The sequence below is a fragment of the Theropithecus gelada genome, chromosome 15, assembly GCF_003255815.1.
Source record: "Theropithecus gelada isolate Dixy chromosome 15, Tgel_1.0, whole genome shotgun sequence".
Taxonomy (NCBI): Eukaryota; Metazoa; Chordata; class Mammalia; order Primates; family Cercopithecidae; genus Theropithecus; species Theropithecus gelada.
Genome location: NC_037683.1, coordinates 47882371 through 47905600, shown reverse-complemented (window position 1 = coordinate 47905600; position 23230 = coordinate 47882371). Strand labels below are relative to the sequence as shown.

The window sequence follows — 23230 nt, the reverse complement described above, 5'->3', positions numbered from 1 at the left end:
CCTTTACTCCAGTACCAAACAAGTTCCTCATCTCTATCTGAGACCACCTCAGCCTGGATTTCATGTCCATATCATTATCAGAATTTTGGTCAAAGCCATTTAACAAGTCTCTAGGAAGTTCCAAACTTTCCCACATTTTCCTCTGATCCCTCCAAACTGTTCCAACCTCTGCCTGTTACCCAATTCCAAAGTTGCTTCCACATTTTCGGGTATTTACAGCAGCACCCCACTCTACTGGTATCAATTTATAGTATTAGTTCATTTTCACAGTGCTGATAAAGACATAACCAAGACTGGGTAATTATAAAGAAAAAGAGGTTTACTGAACTCAAAGTTCCACATGGCTGGGGAGGCCTCACAATCATGACAGAAAGGCACATCTTACATGGCGGCAGACAAGAGAGAATGAGAGCCAAGCGAAAGGGGAAACCCCTTAAAAATAATCAGATCTCATGAGACCTATTCGCTACTACCAGAACAGTATGGTGGAAACTGCTCCCATATTTCAATTACCTCCCACTGGGTCCTTCCCACAACACATGGCAATTATGGGAGCTACAATTCAAGATGAGTTTTAGGTGGGGACACAGCCAAAGCATATCAGGTGGGGAAAGAGGGCTGCATTCTCTAGGGGGTAGGGGACTGGTTTTGCTACTAGAGCTGTTGATAGAAGCTAAAGTTCACCCTGTTTCCCACTTACCCTCTCTGGCATGCCACTTTTCTCCAGACTCAGCTGCAAAGTCAGAAAAAACTCACTCTGACTGAGGTTGCTCTTCTTAGAAAGAGAAATGGCTAGCATGGTGGCTTATGCCTGTAATCCCAACAATTCAGGAGGCCAAGGTAGGTGGATCACGAGGTCAGGAGTTTGAGACTAGCCTGGCGAACATGGTGAAACCCTGTTTCTATTAAAAAATACAAAAAGCCAGGCATAGTGATGCACGTCTGTAATCTCAGCTACTCAGGAGGCTGAGGCAGGAGAATCGCTTGAACCTAGGATGGGGAGGTTGCAGTCAGCTGAGATGGCGCCACTGCACTCCAACCTGGGTGATAGAGCAAGACTCCATCTTGGGGAAAAAAAAGAGAGAGAGAAAATGGCTGAGATGAAAGACCTTCCCGTCTGTTTATTGGTAGTTGTCAGCGTGTGCATGTAGCCTGTGTTCAGAAGCACAGACCATCAGAATAAGAACATCACTCCCTTCTAGACCACACCCCAGGCACATGTGCAGGGAGTGAGGCAGCTGAGGAATCTTAAAAGGGCTATTTATTTCCTACTAGAGTCCCAGGGAAACCACCTGGGAGGAGGCTGGCTCAGCAATCAGAGCCTCAAATTTGCTCCATGCCCCCCCTCCAGTTTATCCAGCCTCAGAAAGGTTGTGTTCATTTCATAGATCAGGGACCCATGATTTGTGTCTCTCTCTCTCTCTCCCCCCCTCCCCCACAAACACACACACACACGCACACACACACTTGAGTTAAGGCACAAAGTCTGGCCTGCATGGCCCTGCAAGTCCGTTTCCATCAGGCACATCTGGCCCAGGGCTGAGGCCATGTATGTACACAAATGGGTGAGTGCAGTGTTAGAAGTCTCTTCACAAATAAGGAACATGATGATGGCTCTGTGCTAAGCCCAGTCCTCCTGTTCCCTGGGAGGGGATCTCTTGCCTCCTAGTCAGTTAGCCAAACACCTTCTCCCCAGATGGACTGGGACCAAATCAGCCACAGTTCAGGTGAGTGCTGGGGACTCAGGGCCTGACTTCTAACACTAAGAAAGCACACTTTCTAAGTGTGGTGGGGGCTATTTGGGGACCTTAAATAAGATCAAGTCCCCACCTCAGATGGAAAAAGATGGCCACCAAAGCCAGGATGGAGAGGTTTCTCTTTGTGCTTTGAAACCTCAACTATGTATAACAGGAACAGAGCTGACCTTTTTCCTCTAAGCTCTCTGGCTTCCACCCCAGGGAAGAGGTTTCTGCAGACTGGTGTGAGTGTGGGGGTGGAAAGGGCACAGTCAGGATTGTGCGTTGGAGCAGGAGATTGCTTCAGTGCCCCCTCCCCATACCCCACCCTCAGCAGCTGCTTCCAGCACATTTAGGTCAGCAACCACTTAATGGGTGGCATAGAGGTGGAAGTTCCTGGGAGCACATGGTGCGGGTGTGACGGAGGGTTCGAGGTCTGCATGAAGGCGGGAGCTGTGCGGTTACTGGGCCCTGGGCTGGGTCAGGACGCCCAGGTAAAGTAGGCGATCTCATCCAGGTCGACCGGGTAATCAGTGAGCAGCACCGGCGTCTTGTCGAAAAGCTCACCCTTGTAGCTGCGCCACTTGCCGGCGGGCAAATAGACGTCACGCTCCTGCTTGCCCGGCTCCAGCACCGGGGCCACAAGCAGCGTGTCCCCAATAAGGAACTGAGAGTCTATGCGGTGAGCTGTCTCGTCGCCGGGCGCAATCCACCAAAGGGGGCGCACAATGGGGTCACCCGTGTCGGTGACCTCGCCCGCCAGCTCAAGCAACAGCGGCGCCACAAGCGAGGCCCGCAGGGCGGTGAACTTCTGCGCGATGGCCACCACTTCCGCGTTGTAGCGCCAGGGCGGGATAGAGAACTGCATGGCTGGCATAAAAGCGGCCACTTCCAGCCAGCGAATGTAGAGCTCGCGCTCGGGCACATCGCCGCCGGCTGTACGCTGGGGCACGGCGTTGCCGCCCACCATATCGGGTAGGATGAATGGGTAGCCCAGCATGCTGACGGTGAGCACCGCAGGAATGAGTGAGCGCAGCCCCAGGTCGTAGCCCCACACAGAGTCACGATCAACCAGGCGAAAGAAGCAGGAGATGTTCTGTGACTGGTAGCCCACGCGCACCTCTGCCAGCGAGAAGAAGGGTAGCGCCATCTCAGTGTAGCGCCGGCTCCAGACGCTGGGGTCCGGCAGCGGCCGGTAGGTGCTGAAGTCCCGCGGCAGGTAGCTGACCTCACCCGCGTCGAACTTGAAGGAAGCCACGGAGTAGCGAGAGCGCAGCCTCCGCAGGTGTCCCTGGAACCAGTCGCGGGCTTTTGGGTGCGTGAAGTCGAGCACCGCGCCGATGCCGTTCCACCAGCGCACCAGCGCGGGTAACCGGCCCGTGGGTTCGCGCACGAACAGCTCGCCCTCCACGCCCTCGCCGAAGCGCGACGAGTTGTAGTTGACAAACGGGTGCACCCAGAGCGTGACACGGAAGCCGGCGTCGCGCAGGCGGCGGAACATGTCACTGGCGTTGGGGAATTTGACCTCGTCAAAGTCAAAGTCGCCATAAGCAGGTGTGTACATGTCGTCGATTTCCAGGTGGCTGCTGTTGAAGTGGTGCTGGCGGATCTGTTGGGCAAAACGCAGCACCTTGTCCTGGTCCACGGCGCGCCCGTACAGCGCCCACGTGGACCAAATGGGGTCTCGGAAGGCCTCGGGTGCTGGCACCCTCGACGGCTTGTTGAAGTAGCGGCGCACCATGTACTTGTGGATGGAGGTGACGTCCGAGCCCACGCACACTCGGTAGCTCAGCTCTGGCGCTGCGGCGCTGCCGGCGGGTGGCTTGTAGGGCGTGTTGTGGTAGCGCGCCTGAAGCCGCAGCGAGCGCTCCGTGCCGTTCCAGCCCAGGTGGAAGGGCACCGAGTCGTTGACTTTGATGGCGGCCGCGCGCGAAGATAGCCAGTAGCGCTCGAGGATGCCCCCAAACGCGGCATCGGAGGAGTAGACATCGCTTGTGACGAACGGCTGGGGCTCCTGCTGGCCTTCCAGGCGGATGGGCCAGTGTTGCGTCCTCATCTCAGCGCCACCATACCAGTGGGCCGCCGCGTCGCCCAAGAACATGGCGTGCTCCACTGCCCGGCCCGGCGCCGCCTCCTCCCAGCGCACGCGGTAGCACATCACTGTGTCCTTGGGCCGCACGGTCTGGATGAAGAAGTGCAGCGGCCGCCCATCGGCCGTGAGCGAGCAGCCCAGCAGGGCGCCATCGCGACTGCAGGAGTCGAGGTCCAGCGCGCCGGAGCGGAAGGCCAGGCGGAAGACCTGCTCTCCCTTCTGGTTGCGGATGGAGAAGCCGCCAGCGTTGAGGTCCAGCAGCTCCGCACGAAGTCGCTCCGCCTTGCGTAGGGAGACGCTGTAGTAGCACCAGGCCACCACCGCGGCCAGCACAAGCAGCAGCCCCAGAACCGCAGAGCCCAGCAGCGGTTTCAGTTCTTTGGAAGGCTTGGGCTTGGCAGGCGAGAAGTTGTCGGGCAGGAAGGTGTACATAGCTGCGGCTGCGATGGCCTCGGGGTTCTGACGGTCTGTGTAGCAGCCAGACCGGCGGCGGCGGGGATAGGCCTGGCTCTTCTCCTGAGGATTCTGGAGCATTAGTGGGCTGCTAAGAAAGGAGTGGGCCGTGGGGCTATCTGACCGAGCTCATCTCAACCTGCTCTGGAAGGAGGAGAGAGAGATAGAACTGAGCTTTCTCATCCCATGATATTTCCATTTGCTGCTGCAAGCTACGAGGAGCTGTATACTTTGGGAAGGTGAATACTGGAACCTGAGGGCTTGACAAGTTTCAAAGGTGAGACCCTTACTAGGACAATCTGTGTCTAACCCACCCTTTCTCATGGGTCCTAATGCTTGCCCAAATTAGGAGTCTGTGACTGGGGGCTGGTGCATGCGACTGGGAGATGGCACACATCCTTATTTTCCCAGTGGAGAAAAGAACCCTGAGAGGGTCAGGAAGCTTTCCAGGATCACGGGATAAGCCAGGCCTCCCCGGATCACACATGGGGCCGTTCGGGCTGAAGAGATGGGGAAGGAGCTAGAGAAGTCCTGCTCTCCTAGAGGTGTGGATGGCTGGGGTGGGAGAGGGTGGATTGTCCAGCCAGCTCCTTGAGACTTTTCTTTTTTTTTTTTTTTTTTTTTTGAGATGGAGCCTCCCTCTATCACCCAGACTGGAGTGCAGTGGTGTGATCTCAGCTCACTGTAACCTCTGCCTCTTGGGTTCAAGTGATTCTCCTGCCTCAGCCTACCGAGTAGCTGGGATTAAAGGCGCACACCACCATACCCAGCTAATTTTTGTATTTTTGTTAGAGATGGGGTTTCCCCATGGTGGTCAGGCTGGCCTCGAACTCATGACCTCAGGTGATCCACTTGCCTCCATAATTGCTGGGATTACAGGTGTTAGTCACCTCGCCTGGTTCCCCTGGAGACTTAACAGGATGGTAGGCTAGCTTCCCTGTCCCCAGAGCGGGGAGAGGAGGAAGGAAGGGAGAACAGCTCAGGAACGTGTTTTTATCCTGAGTCAAAAGCCTGATGAAATCTGGAGATTAAAGAAGACACCCAAAGCCAGACTTAGTCCCAGGGCCTGGTTTGGAGGGAGGTAGAGTTGGGTTCAGACATTAGGGCCTGGGGCAGGAGCCTGGCATGGGGGCCAGTTGTTTCTCACATCTGCTTCTCTTTGCCCTCAAACTCACCCTGCTGTCAGCCATCCATCACCAAATCCATTTCCCTGCCTGCCTTCCTGCTCTGCTCCTGGCACCACATCTGTGGGCCAGCTACTTCCTAGCTCTGTTTCACCCACTGTCCTGTTTCTGTCATAGTTTGGGCGCTGTCACTTTTCCCCTGTATTACTGAACGCTTCCCCCAACAGGCCTCTCTGCCTCTTTCTCACCAGTGCCTTCTGATCACAGCAACCATAGTGATCTTTCTACAGCACTTGTCAAACTATGTCTATCCCTAGCTTCGAGAGCTGCTCATTACTTCCATGATGAAATTTAAAAGTGCTTTGCATTGGAGGCATGATGTGTTCTCAGCTACTGTTCTGATTCCATTTCCAGCCAGTCCTATCTTGTGATTACCAAGCTCATTCCTTCCCCAGCCTAAATCCTTTAGGCCACCTGCTTCAGGAGATTTCACCCACCTAGCTTCGGCCAATGCACCTTCTCCACCTACCTGCTCTCCAGGGGTCGGACACCCACCACTACCACTAACACACATAAACTCTGACATACTATATGCTAAACATCCAGATATAAGGCCATGCACGGTCCTCGTGCCTGTAATCCTAGCACTTTGGGAGGCCAAGGAGGGTGGATCGCTTGAGCTCAGGAGTTTGAGACCAGCCTGAGCAACATGGTGAAACCCTGTCTCTACCAAAAATAAAAAATAATAAAAAATAATAAAAATAGCCGGGCATGGTGTTGCGCACCTGTAGTTCCAGCTACTTGGGGGGCTGAGGTGGGAGGATCACTTGAGCTCAGGAGGTCGAGGCTGCAGTAAGCCGAGATTGTGCCACTGCACTCCAGCCTGGGTGACAAAACAAAACAAAACAAAAAACAAACAACAATAACAACAAAAAAAAAACAGATATGACTGCAGGGAAACACAGGCTCAGGGGAAGAATTGTGTCCTACTCTGCCACTCAAGGCCACTGACCGTTCCTGTCCCAGGCTTCAGAGCAGAGTCCAACAAAGAAATAGCACCACCCAGGTGCACACACTTGCATACACACAGCCAGACAGTTGGTTGCCCAACTGCTCCAGCTCAGAGGAAGAGAAAGAGACTGGCAAATAATAATTAGCCTCCTCCCAGATGCCAGTGTCTGTCTCTAAGTCCCCAGGGACTTCCAAGGGGATGCCGGAACTACTCAGGTTTTTCACTTCCCCCATGCAAGAATGTAAGGTGTAGAGCAGAATTTGATCCTACATGTCAATACACAGCTCCTCCCATAGGCACTCCCCACATGGTGCTAGCTCAGGGCCTCATTCTCAGTGCCCTCTGCCCCCAGCTGCCTAAGCTTGTCTGGAACAGACTCTTATTCCCTTTCTCTCAGTCTACAACGACTTAGCTTTCCTCCCCATTCCTGTATAGATACAGCTTAGAAAACCCCTCCTGGAAAATGCAGCCAGTGGCCTTTAGCTGATGCCCTCAAGCTGAAAAGAACCCAAAGAAGGCCTTAGGTGGTTCAGATCATACCTGTGAGTTTATATTCATTCATTCAAGATAACCAAAGCCCCATTCTGGGCACCAAGGAAATAAGGAGAGAGGGGGTCAGTATCTGAAGAGGAGAGAGACTTCCTCATCCTCAAAACTTTCATATGAAGTCAGCCTATCTCATGAGGCCTGGAGGCAGGAAGAGGCCACCAAGGTGGATTCAAAAGCCTTTCCAATAGTTAGGTTTTGAGAATCTTAATTTTCTGGAATCTGACGTTCTTTGATGAAAGACAGAAGCCCACAGGCCTGGGCACCCACCCACCCCAGGCACCATGATAGTGTCCCAAATGCCACCACAGCATCCAGTTCTATCAACAATGTGGAACAGCAGACATAGTACAGTGTCCATTTTACAGATGAGGAAACGTGGCCCAAACAGAAAAAGGAACTTGTCTGAAGTTAGCCAGGTAGCAAGGCTGCCTGGATCTAAAATCCCAGCTCAGCTCCCCACAGTGTTAAGTTTTAGGAGATGGGAGATAATGATCTGACCTGGCTGCCTGAATGCAGTAGCAGAAAGGAGCCCTGGGGCTGAGCTGGTGGGACCGGCTTCCATCAGATGGGCATGGTGAGGCCTGTCTTTCCAAGGGATGGTGCTGCTGCTTGCTCCATGCCGACCACGAGAGCCTCTTAGGGGCAGCAGAGAGGGCAATTTTAATGGCATCTGGTACCGGGACTTTGGGGGAGGAAGTCTGTGGTTCTGGTGTTAACAGTGGTGCCAGAGACCTCTAATCTGCTGCCTCCACCATCTAGTCAACCCAAGGCTAGTGCTAGCAGGTGGAGTCTGCAGGGTGGACCTCCCTGGGCTCCGCCCGCTGAGCCTTTCCCCACTGGACCCTCAACCTCAGTCTTGGCTGCCACGGCTAGTCTGGTCTAAGGGGGAGGGCCACGCCCGGGTCAGCTGAGGGGAATCCATTCCAAGTAGAATCGTTAGTTGAACACAGTTCCAGAGGGGGGATGGAAATATCAAAGGCAACTCGATCCGGCCCATCTCCCTCTCCTGCCCGGCGACGGGATCCGCGGGGATCGAGTGACTGCTTACACAGCCTGGAATACTGCACAGCCACCCGAGCAGCCCGCCCGAAGGCTATACTGTCCGAGGGGCCGACCGAGGTCAAGGGACCTGTCGCCTGGCGGGAATGCGGCCGTGAAATGGGCCCAGGTGTTCAGGCTCGCTCCACCCATTCATCGGTGGGAGCGAAAGTTCAGGAATCGTGCTCCTTCAGCAGCCCCCCGCCTCCCACAGCCCTCCCGCTGGGCTCACCCATTGCAGTTACAGCCCGGCAGAACCGGGGGTGAAGGAGCTTCCCGCCGATCCCCTGCGCTTGAACCAGAGTGAAGCTGCCACCGCGCCGCGCGGGGCTCTGCCTGGCAGGGTACAGCTGAGCCCCTCCTCGGGCCCCGCCCTGGGGCTCCTCGGCCACGCCCCAGTCATCCAGTCTCGCCTCGGGCCTCAGAGTCCAGCCCTGCCCTTGACGTTCGACCCCTCCTCCCAGGTTATCAGGCGGACCTGAGGCCCCGCCCCTCAGCCCCACCTTCCTGCCACTGCTCTGTGCTCTGCCCCTGGCATTTCGGGCTTGCTCAGTCCTGCGTCCCAAGTCTCCGACTCCCGCCGGCGGGCCCGCCCCTGCTGGGCCACTGCTTAACCGCAAGCGGGCTGGGCTCGACCCCAGGCCTGCTGGGACATGTAGTTCTGCAGAAAGGAGCAGCTGCGGAAGGTTGGGGTTCTTGCACCTCTAGGCTAGGTTTGAAATGAGAATGAGAGGGAGAGAGCTGCAGGGTAAAGGAGCAGGGCTCGCCATTGGAATTCCTTTTTTCCTGATTTGGGCAGGTGGAGGCCATATCGGTATAACGCTCTCACAAGCCCTCAGTTTTACATGTGGAAAAGTGGTGGCGGAATTCCGCGATTATCTTAGTGCCCAATGCAGGGTGCTTCCAATCAAGGGCCCCACGGAGGGAGCTGTAGTTCCAACCTGCCGGGAGCCCAAGCTGTCGGTTCCCACCGGACCAAACCAGCGGTGTCCGAGGTCAGGGACTGAGAAGACCGGTTTCTGCTCGGCATTTTGCAATGTCACTCGCCTCCCCTACCGCCACCCCCAGACTAGTTATTTATAGGGTCCAGCCCCTCCTCCTAAGTTACAGCCTTTAGTTAGAAACGCCCAAGCTGCGGAAAAGTGGGCGTGCCCCGCCATGCCCTTCTCCCCGGGGGGCTGGGCAAGACTCTGAGGTTTTATTTCTTTTTTATTTTATTTTTATATTTATTTATTGTTGAGTGTCGTTCTTGTTGCCCAGGCTGGAGTGCAATGGCATGATCTCGGCTCGCTGTAACCTCTGCCTTCCGGGTTCAAGCAATTCTCCTGCCTCAGCCTCCCAAGTAGCTGGGATTACAGGCACGTGCCACCACACCAAGCTAATTTTGCATTTTTAGTAAAGACGGGGTTTCACCATGTTGGTCAGGCTGGTCTCAAACTCCTGACCTCAGGTGATCTACCTGCCTCAGCCTCCCAAAGTGCTGGGATTACAAGCATGGGCCACCACGTCGGGTCATATTTTATTTTTTTGAGAGAGGGTCTCGCTCTGTCGCCCAGGCTGGAGTGCAGTGGCGCGAACATAGCTCGCTGCAGCCTCAGTGTCCTTGGTTCAAGCTATCCCCTCCTACCTCAGCCTCCTGAGTAACTGGGACCACATGTACCTGCCACCATACCCTGCTAATTTTTAAACTTTTTGTAGAGAAGGGGTCTCCTTATGTTGTCCCAGGCTGTTATCGAATTCCTGGGCTCAAGTGATCTTCCTGCCTCAGCCTCCCACAGTGCTGGGATTACAGGTGTGAGCCACTGGACCTAGCTGGTTTCATATCAATTGATGCAGAAAGGAAAATACTGAAGATCCCAGAGATTTTAGAATGGCCCCTCTCGCTCCCTGAGGGGCAGAGAAACAGGGCTTTGTTTTGCAACTTGAAATTTCGTGGTCATGAGACCCTTCAAAATTATGTTTTCACCAGTTGGACTTGGAATGGGGGACACACCTTTGCAGCAAGGGTGTCTGAGCACAGAGAGGCTTTTGGGAGGCTGTGATAGGGACTCCTGGAAGCAGAGATCAAGAGCTTTGGGTGTAGGGATACGGCTTTGACTGTGGAAGGAAGGATCCTGGGTCCTTTGATGAGTGGGAGGGCATCTAAGTTTGGGGGCATACTGAAGAAATGTTAGCTGGAGGGTCTTCATGGGGCGGGAAGTAGATGGCTCCTGCCTGCATTGCAGGGTGGACACATTCGTTTGGGCTCTGGGATGCAGGGGAGTAGGACAGCAGCTGGATATAGGGCTACTGTTCTGTGTCAGGAGGGCACTCAGGGACATACTGAGATGATGGGGTTGGAAGGGCTCAGGGAAGGGTGACTTTGAGAAAAATTGCATCTCAGTTGAAGGGGTTTGGTAGAGGCCCGAGTGACAGGCCCTTCACTTCCAGATTCTGCTGGGTAAGGAACAGGAGGTAGGCTTTGGGGGTGAAGAGTTTATTTATTGCTCTGTCCCCGTGGCCCAGCAAGCCCAGGGTCTACCAGCAACGATAGTCAGGATAGGTCTCAGACACAAACTCAGGATGGATAACATAGTTGTTTCTCTGGGGACCACCAGACTTCTTGAAGTGACTTGTGTCCCATCTACAGGAAGAGATGGGTCAGCCCTTTTGGATCCTCATATGTCAAAGTGAATATCTGACTCCAGTTTGCAATGCTAACCTTATCCCTACACTTTGCCTATAGCACTGAACTTGGGTTCCAATACTGACCTCCTGACCTTAGGTTCTACTGTTAAGTTGCTGATACCCAATATTTCTTCCTTAACATCGACTTCTTACTCGTTACTTCAAGCTCTGAACCCAACGCCTTTGGCTGTAAGCCCACTGCCAACCTGTAACCCTTCAATACAGGCCTCCCAGCCCTGTCCTAAGGTCCTCTGTCCTTACCACCTTTGACTGCTCCATGGCACTAGCTCCCCCTGGTGGTATCTGCCTGTCAGTGCACCGCAGCGGGGCGTTCTCATCCCATCTACCAGCCATCCTCCCCCAGCCCCGCCTCACCAAAACTTCAGGGTGCGTGTGCAAATGAGTGTGTGCCCGTTAGACTTACCTAAGGTTCGGATATGGGTAGTATGACGGCGGGGGAGTTGTAACAGCACACTGCATTCCGGGCCGGTGCTCGTAGGGAGGTACACAACTGGAGAAGAAGGAAGCCGCGAGCAGGGAGGGGTTGGGCCTTTTGACTCTCATCCCCCGACTTAGATCAAGCCCCTGGGCGGCACTTAAGGTGTCCGTCTCAAGGCTCGGAAATCCTCCTCTCCTTTCTCACCCTTCAAAACCCCCACTGCAGCACCGACTCGGGAACCCCCCTTGGAAGTCTCCCTCCCGGCAAGGCCTCATTTCTGCTGTTCAGGGAAGAGCGCTGGTCCCTGGGGAGGGTTGGGCTCCGGTCGTTGAGGACCTGGAACCACCGGATCCCCGCCACTGGACAGCAATTTCTCCAGGACTAGGATGAGGCATCGTTTCTGAGCTTCCTAGAGGCTCAGACACTTTCCCACTCCCCTATGCCTTTGAGAGGGACAAGACTCAGTCTTGCACAATGAATCAGGCTCTCTCGGCCTGGAGAGGGGCGGGGGATCACTACGGACCCCCACTGCACAGCTACCGCGGACAAAGTTCCCCCAGGCTTGGCTGCCGCCGGGTGCAGGACGAATGCCGCGCTGCAGTCTGGGCTCCAGCTGTGCGCTCGGACCCATTTTCTTAGCAATAACACGGAAGAGTGGCTACCTCCGCAGATGGTGCGGGATCCGAGGAGGCCAGAGCCATTCTGGTAAAGTGGTTACCATTTCCTGGCTCACGTAGCCCCCGCGAATGACCGCACCCACTACCGACGGTGACGGGGGCCCAGCAAGAGAGGACATTTTTCTGAGAACGCAGGGCACTCCACAGGCTAGAACCTGCGTCTCTAGGGCCAGGTGTCTAGGGAAGGGGGCAGGGCCAAGGAGATGTGGGAAGAGGATGCCACTGATGTGCGAGGTTTCTTCCTCAAAAACCTCCGGCAGGACCTCCAGAGCACATAGAGAGGCCAGGCTGACCTTGAGCCCAGTTTGAGAGGGACAGGGGTCGGGGACTTGGAGTAACCTTCGTGCTGGTTCTCCCGCCTCAGTTGTTAGTTCAGGCCTTGGAGCCCGAGGGCGGGACACGGCGCGGCGTCGAGAGCCTGCCGCGCGGTGCTGGAGCAGGCTGGGGGCCGGCACTGAGGCGGGCCGAGCTGGAAGCGGGCGGGGTTCTGGGGCGGGGCTTGTGTGGGGTGGAGCCCGGCTGAGGCGGGCGGAGCCCTGCGAACCTTACAGTCGGTAGCTCCCGGCACCAAGGCCGCAGGCGGCGGTCGGTGCAGGGCGCCCCGCTGGCGTAGTAGTCCATCCCACGCAGACAGTAGTGGCGGCCTGAGCAAGCACTTTCGTAACCGTGGAAGGGCAAGCGGCCGGGCAGCGGGTCCACGCACCCGCATTGGGGCGTGATCCGCGGCAGCTGCTGGTTCCGCGACAGTGAGTTCAGCATGTTCACCATCACTTCGCGCTCTGCGCCCGCGGGTCCCCAGCGCAGGAGACCCCAAGACAGATGCACAGGGATGGGAAGAGGCCGGGTCACAGAGTGAGGCGGAGACAAAAGCAGGGACGGACAGATTCAGGGTTCCATCCTCTCCAGGACCCTCGGCCTCCTACCCATACTTCAGGTGCCCATCCCGCCCTCCTCCCGGCTTTCCCCTACCCTCCCCACCCGTTCTTTCCAACGCCCCACTACCACTCTTTACCGTAGGCATTGAGCCGCTCCGGCTTAGGAGGGCATTCCAAGGGCATTCCTCGAACTGCTGTCTCCATCCCGGCCTCCTGGAAGTGGCACACATGCTACCTCAAGCTCTGACCTGGCAGAGCTGCTCCCTTTTAGGGGTCCTCCCAGAACACCCAGACCTATCGCCACGCCGCGCCTTCTCCCGCCCTTCAGCAGCTCCCCACCTCTCCAAGGCTCTGAGTGTTTGCGGCTGTCGCCTGGCAACGCGTTTACGCTGCCTACAGGGGCGGGGTGGGATGGGGAGAGCTGAAGGTGCATGGGGTTTGGCTCCTGGGCCTGTGACAATCCTGTCTCAGCGTTTGCCTTTGATCTTACCCCTCTTTGTCTAGCTGACTCTGTTTAGCTGTGTCTGGGTGTCTCTCTAATAGGGGGTTTTCAATATTGCTTGCCCATTCCGTGAAGAACTTGTGAAAGATTCTGATTCTTGAGGAAGTTCTAATTCAAAAGGGTTCATCAACCCAGGGTCAGCCATCAGCCTGCAGTTAAGAGCCCCGGCTCCGGTTTTGGGTCCTCTCGGGTGCCCTTGAGTCTGTGGCCGTGGCTGGACCTTCTCCTATGTCCTTGGAAGACTCTCCTGTATCTGCACTGCTACTAAGTAGCTTGGTCTTCCTCCTTCCGTCTGTGCTCACATCACAAAGGAGGAGAAGGTGGAGCAGGGAGATGCAGTGTATCACTGACTCTTTGGCTAGCCCCAGTATCACAGGGGCCAGACTATATGGGGAGGGGCCAGCTGGCAAGCTTCGGAAAAGTAGCATATCATGGAGTGCACACCAGCCATGTCCCTACAGAGCCCAGCCAGGGATTGGGGCCCAGGGCACCCAATCCCCAGAGACTGAGAGCCAGGGGGCCAGCACAGCCCCACTTCTGGGTTCCTTTTGCAACTAAAAAAATTCAAACCCGGCCGGGCGCAGTGGCTCATGCAGGTAATCCCAGCACTTTAGGAGGCCGATGCAGGCAGATCACTTGAGGCCAGGAGTCCAAGACCAGCCTGGCCAACATGGCAACATCCCCGACTCTACTAAAAATACAAAAATTAGCCAGGTGTGATGGCACACGCCTATAATCCCAGCTGCTCGGGAGTCTGAGGCAGCAGAATTGCTTGAACCCAGGAGGCAGAGGTTGCAGTGAGCCGAGATTGTGCCACTGCACTCCAGCCTGGGTGATAGAGTGAGACTCTATCTAAAAAAAAAAAAAAAAAAAAAATACAAACTCTAGTTTCACAGATGGGGAAGAGCCCTGGTGCATTTGTTGGGAAAGCAATGATGACCTAATGGTGAAATATCAGTCACTGTGGTTTGGGAGGTGGTGGGGTATGCGTATCCCAGTCCCCAGGCATCTGTGCAGGGTGCAGTAGATACCTTAGGCAGCCGAGGAAGGTAGGTGGTATACTTGTTACAGCAGCTGCTGTTGTAAGGTTCCATCCTCCATGTGTTGTACCGGTCACTGCCCAGGTAGTTTGGGCTGCATTTGTCTGCTGGATAATAGGAGTGGAGATGTCAAATAGTGTTACTTCTTACTCTACTCCAGGATCTGGGATCCCCTACATGTTTCTCTTCCGATTCCCGGCACAAAGCTGACCCTCACAGACTGTCCTCAAGCCAGACCCCAAACCCAGCCAGGCCTACACTTGTCTTAAACACTGAGATGTAGCCCATGTCCCACCTAAGGCAACCTTCTGAGTTTAGTCTGAATCCACTGTGCCAGCCACTTTTCATCCTGCTACTACCCTTTTTGAATCAGCCAGCCTGGACAAGGGGCCTCTTCCCAATTCCTCCCTCTCTCTCATCTTCTACTCTAGGCTCCAAGGTTTGCCTATTCTGCCTCCTTCAAAATCACTTGAATCTGGCCAGGCAAGGTGGCTCATGCCTGTAATCCTAGCACTTTGGGATGCTAGGGCAGGAAGATCACTTGAGATCAGGAGTTTGAGATCAGCCTGGCCAATATGGCAAAATCCTGTCTCTACTAAAATACAAAACTTAGTTGGGCATGGTTGGCATGCACCTGTAAACCCAGCTACTCAGGGGGCTGAGGCACGAGAATCCCTCAAACCAGGGAGGCAGAGGTTTCAGTGAGCCGAGGTTGTGCCACTGCACTCCAGCCTGGGTGATGGATCAAGACTCAGTCTCAATCAATCAATTGATCAATCAATAACTTGAATCTACTCTGTCTTCCAGTACCCCATGATCTCACTTTCATATCTTCTCAGCACCTTAACCAGGAGACAATATAATGTCTTGGTTAATAGATACCTATCTCTGCAGATAGACTACTTGTGTTTAAATTTCAGTTTTGCCAATTGTTATCTGTGTGACCTTGACCAAGTTAATTAATTTTGCTGTGTCTCAGTTTCTCCAACTTTAAAATGGGGATGATAGTACTATTTACTTCACAGGGTTGCTGTGAGGTTTAGATAAGTTAGTATATGTAAGACATTTAGAATGATGCTTGGCACATAAAAAACTATTATGATTATTCTACTATTCTCCTTGCCTCACCTTTGAAATCCTATAATCCAGCCTTGACATAGCAGCTGTGGTACTTTTTCACAAATGAAAATTTGACCAAGACATTCTCCTACTTAAAACCCTATAGGGTTTGTCTCCCTTAGCCCCCAGTCATCTAAGCCTGTCCTACAAGGCCCTCCGTGATCCAACAGTCTGAAAGAATACATATGTGAGACGGTGTGGAGGAAGCCCTAGCAAAGAGCAGCTATGTGAGGGGAGAGGTGGAGTGCTGGGATTTGGAGTTCGGGGATGGCGATTTGCACATACTGAAACTGAGGTGTTTGGGGACATCCACGTCAAGATGACTATAAGCATATGAAGAAGAGTGGAATTCAGGTGAGAGGACAAATCTGGAAATTAGGATTTGAAGCTGTCAGTAATTAAAGCCTTGTGTTAAATCAAATGGCCTTGGAGGAGGAGCAAGGGGAGAAGAGGGTGCAGGATAACATCCCGAGGAACCCTATGTTTCCACAGTGGATGCACGGGAAAGGGAGGCATCAGATAAACTGAGGAGGAAGTTGTTTCAAGGAATAGAGTGGGGTCATAGCATGTGTCCTGGAGGATTAACATACAAAACAACAACAACAACAAAACAAGTAGAGAGTGGTCAGAAGAGTGCAATTCATTGGTGTAGAAGGGTAAAGGTCTCAGAGGGTAAAGACTGCAGAGTCCTGTGGATTTGGTAATCAGAGCCACGCAAGAGCAATTTATTGTTTCATTGTAGGAGATGCACATTCCCAACTTCCATTGGGAATTCTCAGTCCATTCCACAAAGACTTATGAAACCTGGCGCTGTGCTCGATGGAGGGGCACAGCTGTGAATAAGACCAGAGTCATAGCTGTACATTCTTTTTGAATGTACAGCTAGACAGATTATAGACATCCAAGCAAATGAGAAAGACAGTTTCTCATAAGGTATAAGAAAGGGTGAGGAAATAGAGACAGTGAGTATGGACCACGTTTCTGAGAACCTAGGCTGTTGAGGAGAGGAGCAAGAGATAATTTTTAGTTGGGAAGAAACTAGAGAAGGTTCCAGGTTGAGGGAAAGAGGTGTGGTGGGGCAGAGGGATGCAGGAGAGATGGAGGGAGTTGATGGGAGGAGGGTGGCTGGGAAGATGGGAGGAGATGGCATCCAGAATGCACTTGGAGGGATCTGTTTGTGGGAGGTTAATCCTTTCTCCAACTCTCTAAGAATGGGACCCAGGGCCCTTCCAGCTTCTTTTTCCCCACAGAGAAGAACCCCAAAAGGCAGGGCCTAGGTCATCTCCTCCAGGGCCAGGGTCAGGTCAGGTGGTTGGGAGTGGGGGGTGGTTAGGGAAGATATCTAGGTCATAGGTGGAGATAAAGTTGACATAGAATCAGGATGGAGGCCGGGCATGTGGCTCAGGCCTGTAATCCCAGCACTTTGGGAGGCCGAGGCAGGTGGATCACCTGAGGTCAGAAGTTCGAGACCAGCCTGGCCAACATGGTGAAACCCTGTCTCTACTGAAAATACAAAAATTAGCGGGGCCTGGTGGCACATGCCTGTAGCCCCAGCTACTCAGGAGGCTGAGGTAGGAAAATCACTTGGATCCGGGAGGTGGAAGTGGGTTGCAGTGAGCCGAGATGATCACACCATTGCACCCAGACTGGGCAACAATAGCGAAACTCCGTCTCAAAAAAAGAAAAAAAAAAAAAAAGAGAATCAGGATGGAGGTCAGGATCCAGGTGGTTGAGTTCAGGTTGGGTGTCATTTTAGGGGTCAGCAAAGGGGAGGCCTTACCTTCCTCTTGAGAAAGCCAGTACTTCTCAGGCAAGTAGGGGTGGCCTGATATGGACCCCCTGTAAGTGTAGTCCTGTACAGCACATTTGGCCATCTTCTGCAAGGCTTCGGGATCCACATGTTGCTCCATGGTATGAGTCAGACCCTGAGCAAGGGGAGAGGGGAGAAGTGGTTAGGGGCATAGAGACCCCAGCCCTGGGCTCTTGCTGGAACTAGATCCAGCCTCTCTTGAGAAAGTCAGCCCAGGTGGGTCTCCCAACCCCCCTCCCCATGTCAGAGGGATTCCCATGCCAGCCTTGGATCCTCTGCACAGTTCTCTTGTCTGAATTACTCTTTCTTCCTTTCTTTTCATCCAAGCTTGGGGCTTGGAGCCAAGCAGTGGCCTTAAGTCAGAGTAGTTTTCTGACTTTCTCATTTCTGCCATTTCGCGGGGAGCTCATGAAGGTCAGAGCTACAGATACCTTCCCTTTTTCTCCGTCTTAGACTGTATGCTGCCTGGGAGCAGGGCTGGGTCTCTGCCAACAGTGCATCAGGCCCTGGCACAATCTGTAGTCTCAGAAAAGGGGGCTACCCTGGGAGCTGGCTGCCTTATGTAGGTGTCTTGGACAGGAAAGGCTCTCTGGGAATCTGGCATCTTAAGGAAAATGAAGGACAGTGCTGGAGGGGCACCTACTTTAAAATGTAATTCCCAGCTGGGCATGGTGGCTCACACCTGTAATCCTAGCGGATCATGAGGTCAAGACATAGAGACTATCCTAGCCAACACGGTGAAACCCTGTCTCTACTAAAAATACAAAAATTAGCTGGGTGTGGTGGCGAGCTCCTGGACTCAAGGGATCTTCCCATCTTGGCTTCCCAAAATGCTGGGATTACAGGCATGAGCCACCACACATCGCCCTTCTCTTGGCCAAGGCTGAGACCTGGTTGCTCCCAGTGCTCCAACCATCCTGAAAACCTCTCTGCTCAGGGGCTTCTGGGATCAACTGTGCCCAGCTGACATTATTCTGTGAGCAGATCCTGCACATTCACACTTCTATGTGGGTGGAGGGCAGAATATGGCAGATGTGGGTGCATGGGTCCTGTGACTCAGCATTTCTCTGAGCTTTACACACACGCACATACACACACACACAGCCCTGTGTACCCAGATACACCCATAGATGCACATATAGATGAATATTCATACATACACACTCAGATATACCCACTTACACACTAAACACACATACACACACAAAAACAAAACAGTCATTTAGAAGAATTCATAGACATCATCAATTTTTCTGTTAGATGCTTTCCTCAGATGTTTCCTCTTTGTCTGCTCCTGTTGATAAGTAGCAGATTATAAAAGCTTATTGAAGGCTTTGAGCTGTGTGTGGGCTTTGTCCACCATCAGCATCACTGTAGGATGATCTCGTTGGACAATGTTTTGCAAACTCTAATGTCAATATCTGTAGGTCTTTCCTCTTGGCTGATGAGATTCTTCAGAAAAGACTCTTTCAACCTTTGGCCTGAGGTTAATGACTTAGCTGCCAATGTTCTGAGAATCTAGTGCTGAAGATTGCGCTGGGGATTTTAGCATTTAATATATGGAGGTTCACTTGTTTTCAAAATAGTACCCTGTCCTCAATTGGTATTCCCAGTCCTGAGGTCCTTGCCAAAAATTAGTCTCCTGACTTTAGCAGAGACAGAGGTGGGCAGTTACCCTGTGGCATGAAATAGAAGGGGTGATTAGTGGGTTTAACTGCTTTTTTTTTTTAAATGGAGTTTCGCTCTTCTCACCCAGGCTGGAGTGCAATGGCGCCATCTTGGCTCACTGCAACCTCTGCCTCCCTGGTTCAAGTGATTCTCCTGCCTCAGCCTTCCAAGTAGCTGGGATTACAGGCGCCTGCCACCACGCCCGGCTTTTTTTTTTTTTTTTTTTGTATTTTTAGTAGAGTAGGTTTCACCATGTTAGCCAGGCTGGTCTCAAACTCCTGACCCCAGGTGGTCCGTCCACCTCAGCCTCCCAGAGTGCTGGGATTACAGGCGTGAGCCACCTCGCCTGGCCTAACTACTTCTTAATAATCCTTATTTTTGCATTGGTCCTGTCCCATCCTCAGTTCCAGAGAAGCCTAGGATTACCAATTCCTGAGCCTTTCAGAAATTCTGCAGTTTTAAGTTGAATTATGGCTTGGTTTTTCCATTGCTGGCTTTAGATTTAGCTTTCTCAGATCTGCTAAGTCAGTTACTACTTATTTATCATCTTTTCCAGCTTCCAAAATTGTGTTGCCATTGCCTCTTCCTTCTCACTATCCTTGTGAGTTTATCTCTTAAATATTCATTTACTGTAGTTTTAGAGGGGTTTTAGGAGGGTGTCAAAACGTGTTCAATTTTAACCAAGAGAATTATAATTCTTTATATATTCTGTATATTAGTCCTTTACTATTGGCACTTATACATGTTGCAAATATCTTTTCTGTTTGTGACTTCTGTCTTTTTTTTTTTTTTGAGACAGGGTTTCACTGTTGCCCAGCCTGCAGTGCAGTGGCACAATCACAGTTCACTGTAACCTCTACCTCCTGGGCTAAAGCTATCCTCTTGCCTTAGCCTACCAAGTAGCTGGGACTACAGGTGCGCACCACCACACCCAGCTGAATTTTTTTTTTTTTTAATTTGTTTGTAGAGAAGATGTCTCCCTGTGTTGCCCAGGGTGGTCTTGAACTACTGAGCTCAAGTGATCCTCCTACCTTAGACTCCCAAAGTACTTGGATTACAGGTGTGAGCCATTGCACCTGGCTTTTACTTTTCTTTATAGTTTCTTGATGAACCTCTTCTTTTGTGGTCAGTGCTTTTTGTGAATTGTTTAAGAAATTCATCCATACTCTCAGATAACGGAGACAATGTTCTGTATTTCCTTGTAAACACAAAACAGTGTTACTTTCCATATTTAATCTGTCAGGAGTTTGGAAAACTCATCTTCTTTAAGTGTGTTATAGCTATTTCTTGAACTTTTGCCCATCTCTATAAATTTTAAAAAGTCTGTTGAAGTCTTCAAAAAATCCTGTTGGGATTTTAATTAGTAGCTGGGACTACAGGTACATGCCACCATGCCCTGCCAATTTTTGTATTTTTTGTAGAGATGAGGTTTCACCATATTGCCCAGGCTGGTCTTGAACTCCTGAGTTCAAGCAATCTGCCTGCCTCAGCCTCCTAAAGTGCTGAGAACTGCGCCTGGTGATACTGAATCTTTATGATAGTAACTCTTCCCATTCGTGAGCATGTTATATCTCTCCATTTATTTAAGTAGTTTTTAAAAAGTATTCAATAAAGTTTTATAATATTATCCATATAGTTTTACACACATCGTTAGATTTCTAATTATTTTTTGATGCTAGAATGAATGATGTATATTTTTAAAATTATGCTTCCTAAATATTTGTTTGTGTGAAGAAATGTGATTGACTTTTAATATTTATCCAATTATTCTAACAATGTGTGTAGATTCTTTTTTTTTTTTCTAAGACTAGTCCAGCACACTAGTGAGAAGGAGAGAAAGAGTGGAACAAGGAGTTTGATCTGTAACTGACTGTGAACAATCAATTGAGATAACTCACTACCTTGGGCCAGCCAATTTGTAGATTCTATATATGCAGTTGTATTGTCTGCAAATAATGACAATTTTGTTTTTTCCTTTCCTATTCTTATATCTTTTTACTTTTTTTGTGGTGTCCTTGCCAGGACCTCCAGTACAATGCTGAATAGAAGTAGTGAACATCCTTGCCTTGATTCCAACTTTTAAAAGAATGCTTCTAACCTTTAATCAGAATAATGTTGGCTGTATATTTTTGGTATTTTTTTTATCAGGTTATATTTGCAAAGTTTTTCTTTTTTAGCTATAAATGGGTAATACATTTTAGCAACTGCTATTTCTGCATCTTTTTTAAATGGCTTCATTGAGGTATAATTTACATACCATAAACTTCACTCAAAGTGTACAGTTCAAGAATTTTTAGTAAGATCTCATATCCATTTCTGCATATTTTGAAATGATTTTTTCTTGAATCTGTTAATGTGATGAATGATATTTACTTTCCTAATGTTAAACCATCCTTGCACTTATGAAATAAATATAATGTAACCATCACAAATTATTTTTTATACACTGCTGGATACAGTTTTCTAATATTTTATTTAGAATTTTTGCTTTTGTATTTATGAGTGAATTGGCCTGTATACTTTTATTTTCTTATACACTTTTGATTAATTTTTTTTGTGGGCTCATGCAGTCCTCCTGCTTCAGCCTCCATAGCAGCTGGGACCATAGGTGCGTGCCACCACACCTGGCTAATTTTTAAATTTATTTTTTAGAGAAGGGGTCTCACTATGTTGCCCAGGCTGGTCTTGAACTCCTGGGCTCAAGCAATCCTCCTGCCTCAGCCTCTCAAAGTCCTAGGATTACAGGTGTGAGCCACTGCACCTGGCCTTCTTGATTAATGTATCAAAGTTATGCTGGGTTCATAGAATGAGTTAGGAAGCATCCTCTTTTTTTCTGTTCTCTGACAGTTTGTATAAGATTAAGACAACTGTTCTTTGAGCATTTGAGGAATGTAACTGTTTATCTATGCTGGGTGTTTTCTTTGTGGAAAGTTTTCAAATTACTGGTTTAATTTTCTTAAATTGTTATAGGAGCATTCAGATTTTTTCCAATTCTTGAACTGGTTTGGCAAGTTTTATTTTTCTAGTGTTTGTCCATTTGTTTTCAATTTTATTAGCATAAAGTTGTTCAGAACATTCTCTTACTTTTTTTTTCTACATCCATTGTTAGACCCTTCTTTTGTCTGTGCCTTGTTTTTCTTTCTTTCTTTTTTTTTTCTTTTAAGATGGAGTCTCGCTCTGTCACCCAGGCTGGAGTGCAGTGGCCAGATCTCAGCTCACTGCAAGCTCTACCTCCCGGGTTCACGCCATTCTCCTGGCTCAGCCTCCCAAGTAGCTGGGACTACTGTAGCAGGTGCCTGCCACCTCGCCCGGCTAGTTTTTTGTATTTTTTAGTAGAGACGGGGTTTCACCGTGTTAGTCAGGATGGTCTTGATCTCCTGAGCTCGTGATCCGCTTGTCTCGGCCTCCCAAAGTGCTGGGATTACAGGCTTGAGCCACCGTGCCTGGCTGGTTTTCTTAATTCTCTAGAGATTTGTCTATTTTATGAGCCTCATCAAAGAACCAACTTTCGCCTGTTCATCTTGTTGAATCTTTGCTTTCTAGTTTAACTTTTGCTCTTATTTTCATTATCTCCATTCTTCTATTTTTTTTTTACATTTATTCCTTTCCCTGTAAGTTGTTAAGTTTGATGCTGAGGTAATTTATATTTCACATTTCTTTAAGACAAGGATTTAGGGATATAGGTTTTCCTCTACAACTTTTGTTGTACCCCACAAGTTTTGATATGCAGTCTTTTCAGTTCTGAGTATATTTCCATTTGTTTTGATTTCTTATTTGACCTATTATTTAGAATGGTGTTTTTCAAAATTTTAAACTTACAAAGGATTTTGGTTATCTTTTTCTTGTTGATCTGTAATTTTATTACATTGAGGTTAGAGACAGTTATTTTGCATGATGTCAATCTTTGAATTCTATTTATGTTTGTTTTATAACCTAGTACTTGGTCAACTTTTATCATGTTCCTTGTATGTTTAAATCTGTAGTTGTTGGGTTCAGGGTTTTATTTATGTTAAATAAATCAAGTATATTAATTATATTTCAAGAGTTTTAAATCTTTGCTTTTTTTGGGGGTTGGGGATGTCTGCTTGACCTATCAGTAATTGTAGTGTGTTACAATCTAATATGGTATATTTTGCCAGTTTCTCCGTCTGGTAATTCTTTATTTTTATTTAAAAAAAAAAGATTGTAGAGATGATATCTTGCTTTGTTGCTCAGGCTGGCATGTTTTTGTTTTGTTTTGTTTTGTTTTTGTTTTTGTGTTTTTGAGACAGGGTCTCACTTTGTCACCCAGGCTGGAACACAGTGGTATGACTGTGGCTCATTGCAGCCTCAAACTCCTGGGCTTGAGCCATCTTCCTGTCTCAGCTTCCTGACTATAGGCACACACCATCACACCCAGCTAATTTTTTTTTTTTTTTTTTTTTTTTTT

General features: G+C 50.3%; 2 protein-coding genes across 4 annotated transcripts in view; both read right to left on the bottom strand.

The window, feature by feature from the left end:
- Nucleotides 1-301: 301 nt before the first annotated feature.
- MYORG (myogenesis regulating glycosidase (putative)) lies at nucleotides 302-8384 on the bottom strand. Its single transcript, XM_025358585.1, has 2 exons — nucleotides 8237-8384; nucleotides 302-4425 (listed from the first exon to the last, which is right to left on the bottom strand). Exon 2 carries the CDS (start codon nucleotides 4360-4362, stop codon nucleotides 2218-2220), a length of 2145 nt encoding a protein of 714 aa, XP_025214370.1. The 5' UTR covers nucleotides 4363-4425; nucleotides 8237-8384; the 3' UTR covers nucleotides 302-2217.
- Nucleotides 8385-10464: 2080 nt separating this feature from the next.
- The window catches only part of C15H9orf24 (chromosome 15 C9orf24 homolog), an 18863-nt gene continuing 6097 nt past the window's right edge, over nucleotides 10465-23230 (bottom strand). Inside the window, exons 2-7 of one of the 3 annotated variants that reach the window (XM_025359344.1) lie at nucleotides 17104-17248; nucleotides 14196-14311; nucleotides 12800-12875; nucleotides 12337-12566; nucleotides 11096-11182; nucleotides 10465-10627 (exon numbers count right to left, since the gene is read on the bottom strand). In XM_025359344.1, coding sequence (XP_025215129.1) covers nucleotides 11096-11182; nucleotides 12337-12566; nucleotides 12800-12875; nucleotides 14196-14311; nucleotides 17104-17248 — 654 coding nt within the window. In that variant the 3' untranslated portion in view covers nucleotides 10465-10627. Of the gene's footprint in view, nucleotides 10628-11095; nucleotides 11183-12331; nucleotides 12567-12799; nucleotides 12876-12956; nucleotides 13033-14195; nucleotides 14312-17103; nucleotides 17249-23230 lie in introns of those variants that run through there. The other 2 variants (XM_025359343.1, XM_025359345.1) reach the window with 2 other exon arrangements.

Excerpts from the sequence above, each read along its gene's own strand:
- MYORG (XM_025358585.1), bottom strand. The coding sequence starts at position 4,362 with ATGCTCCAGAATCCTCAGGAGAAGAGCCAGGCCTATCCCCGCCGCCGC.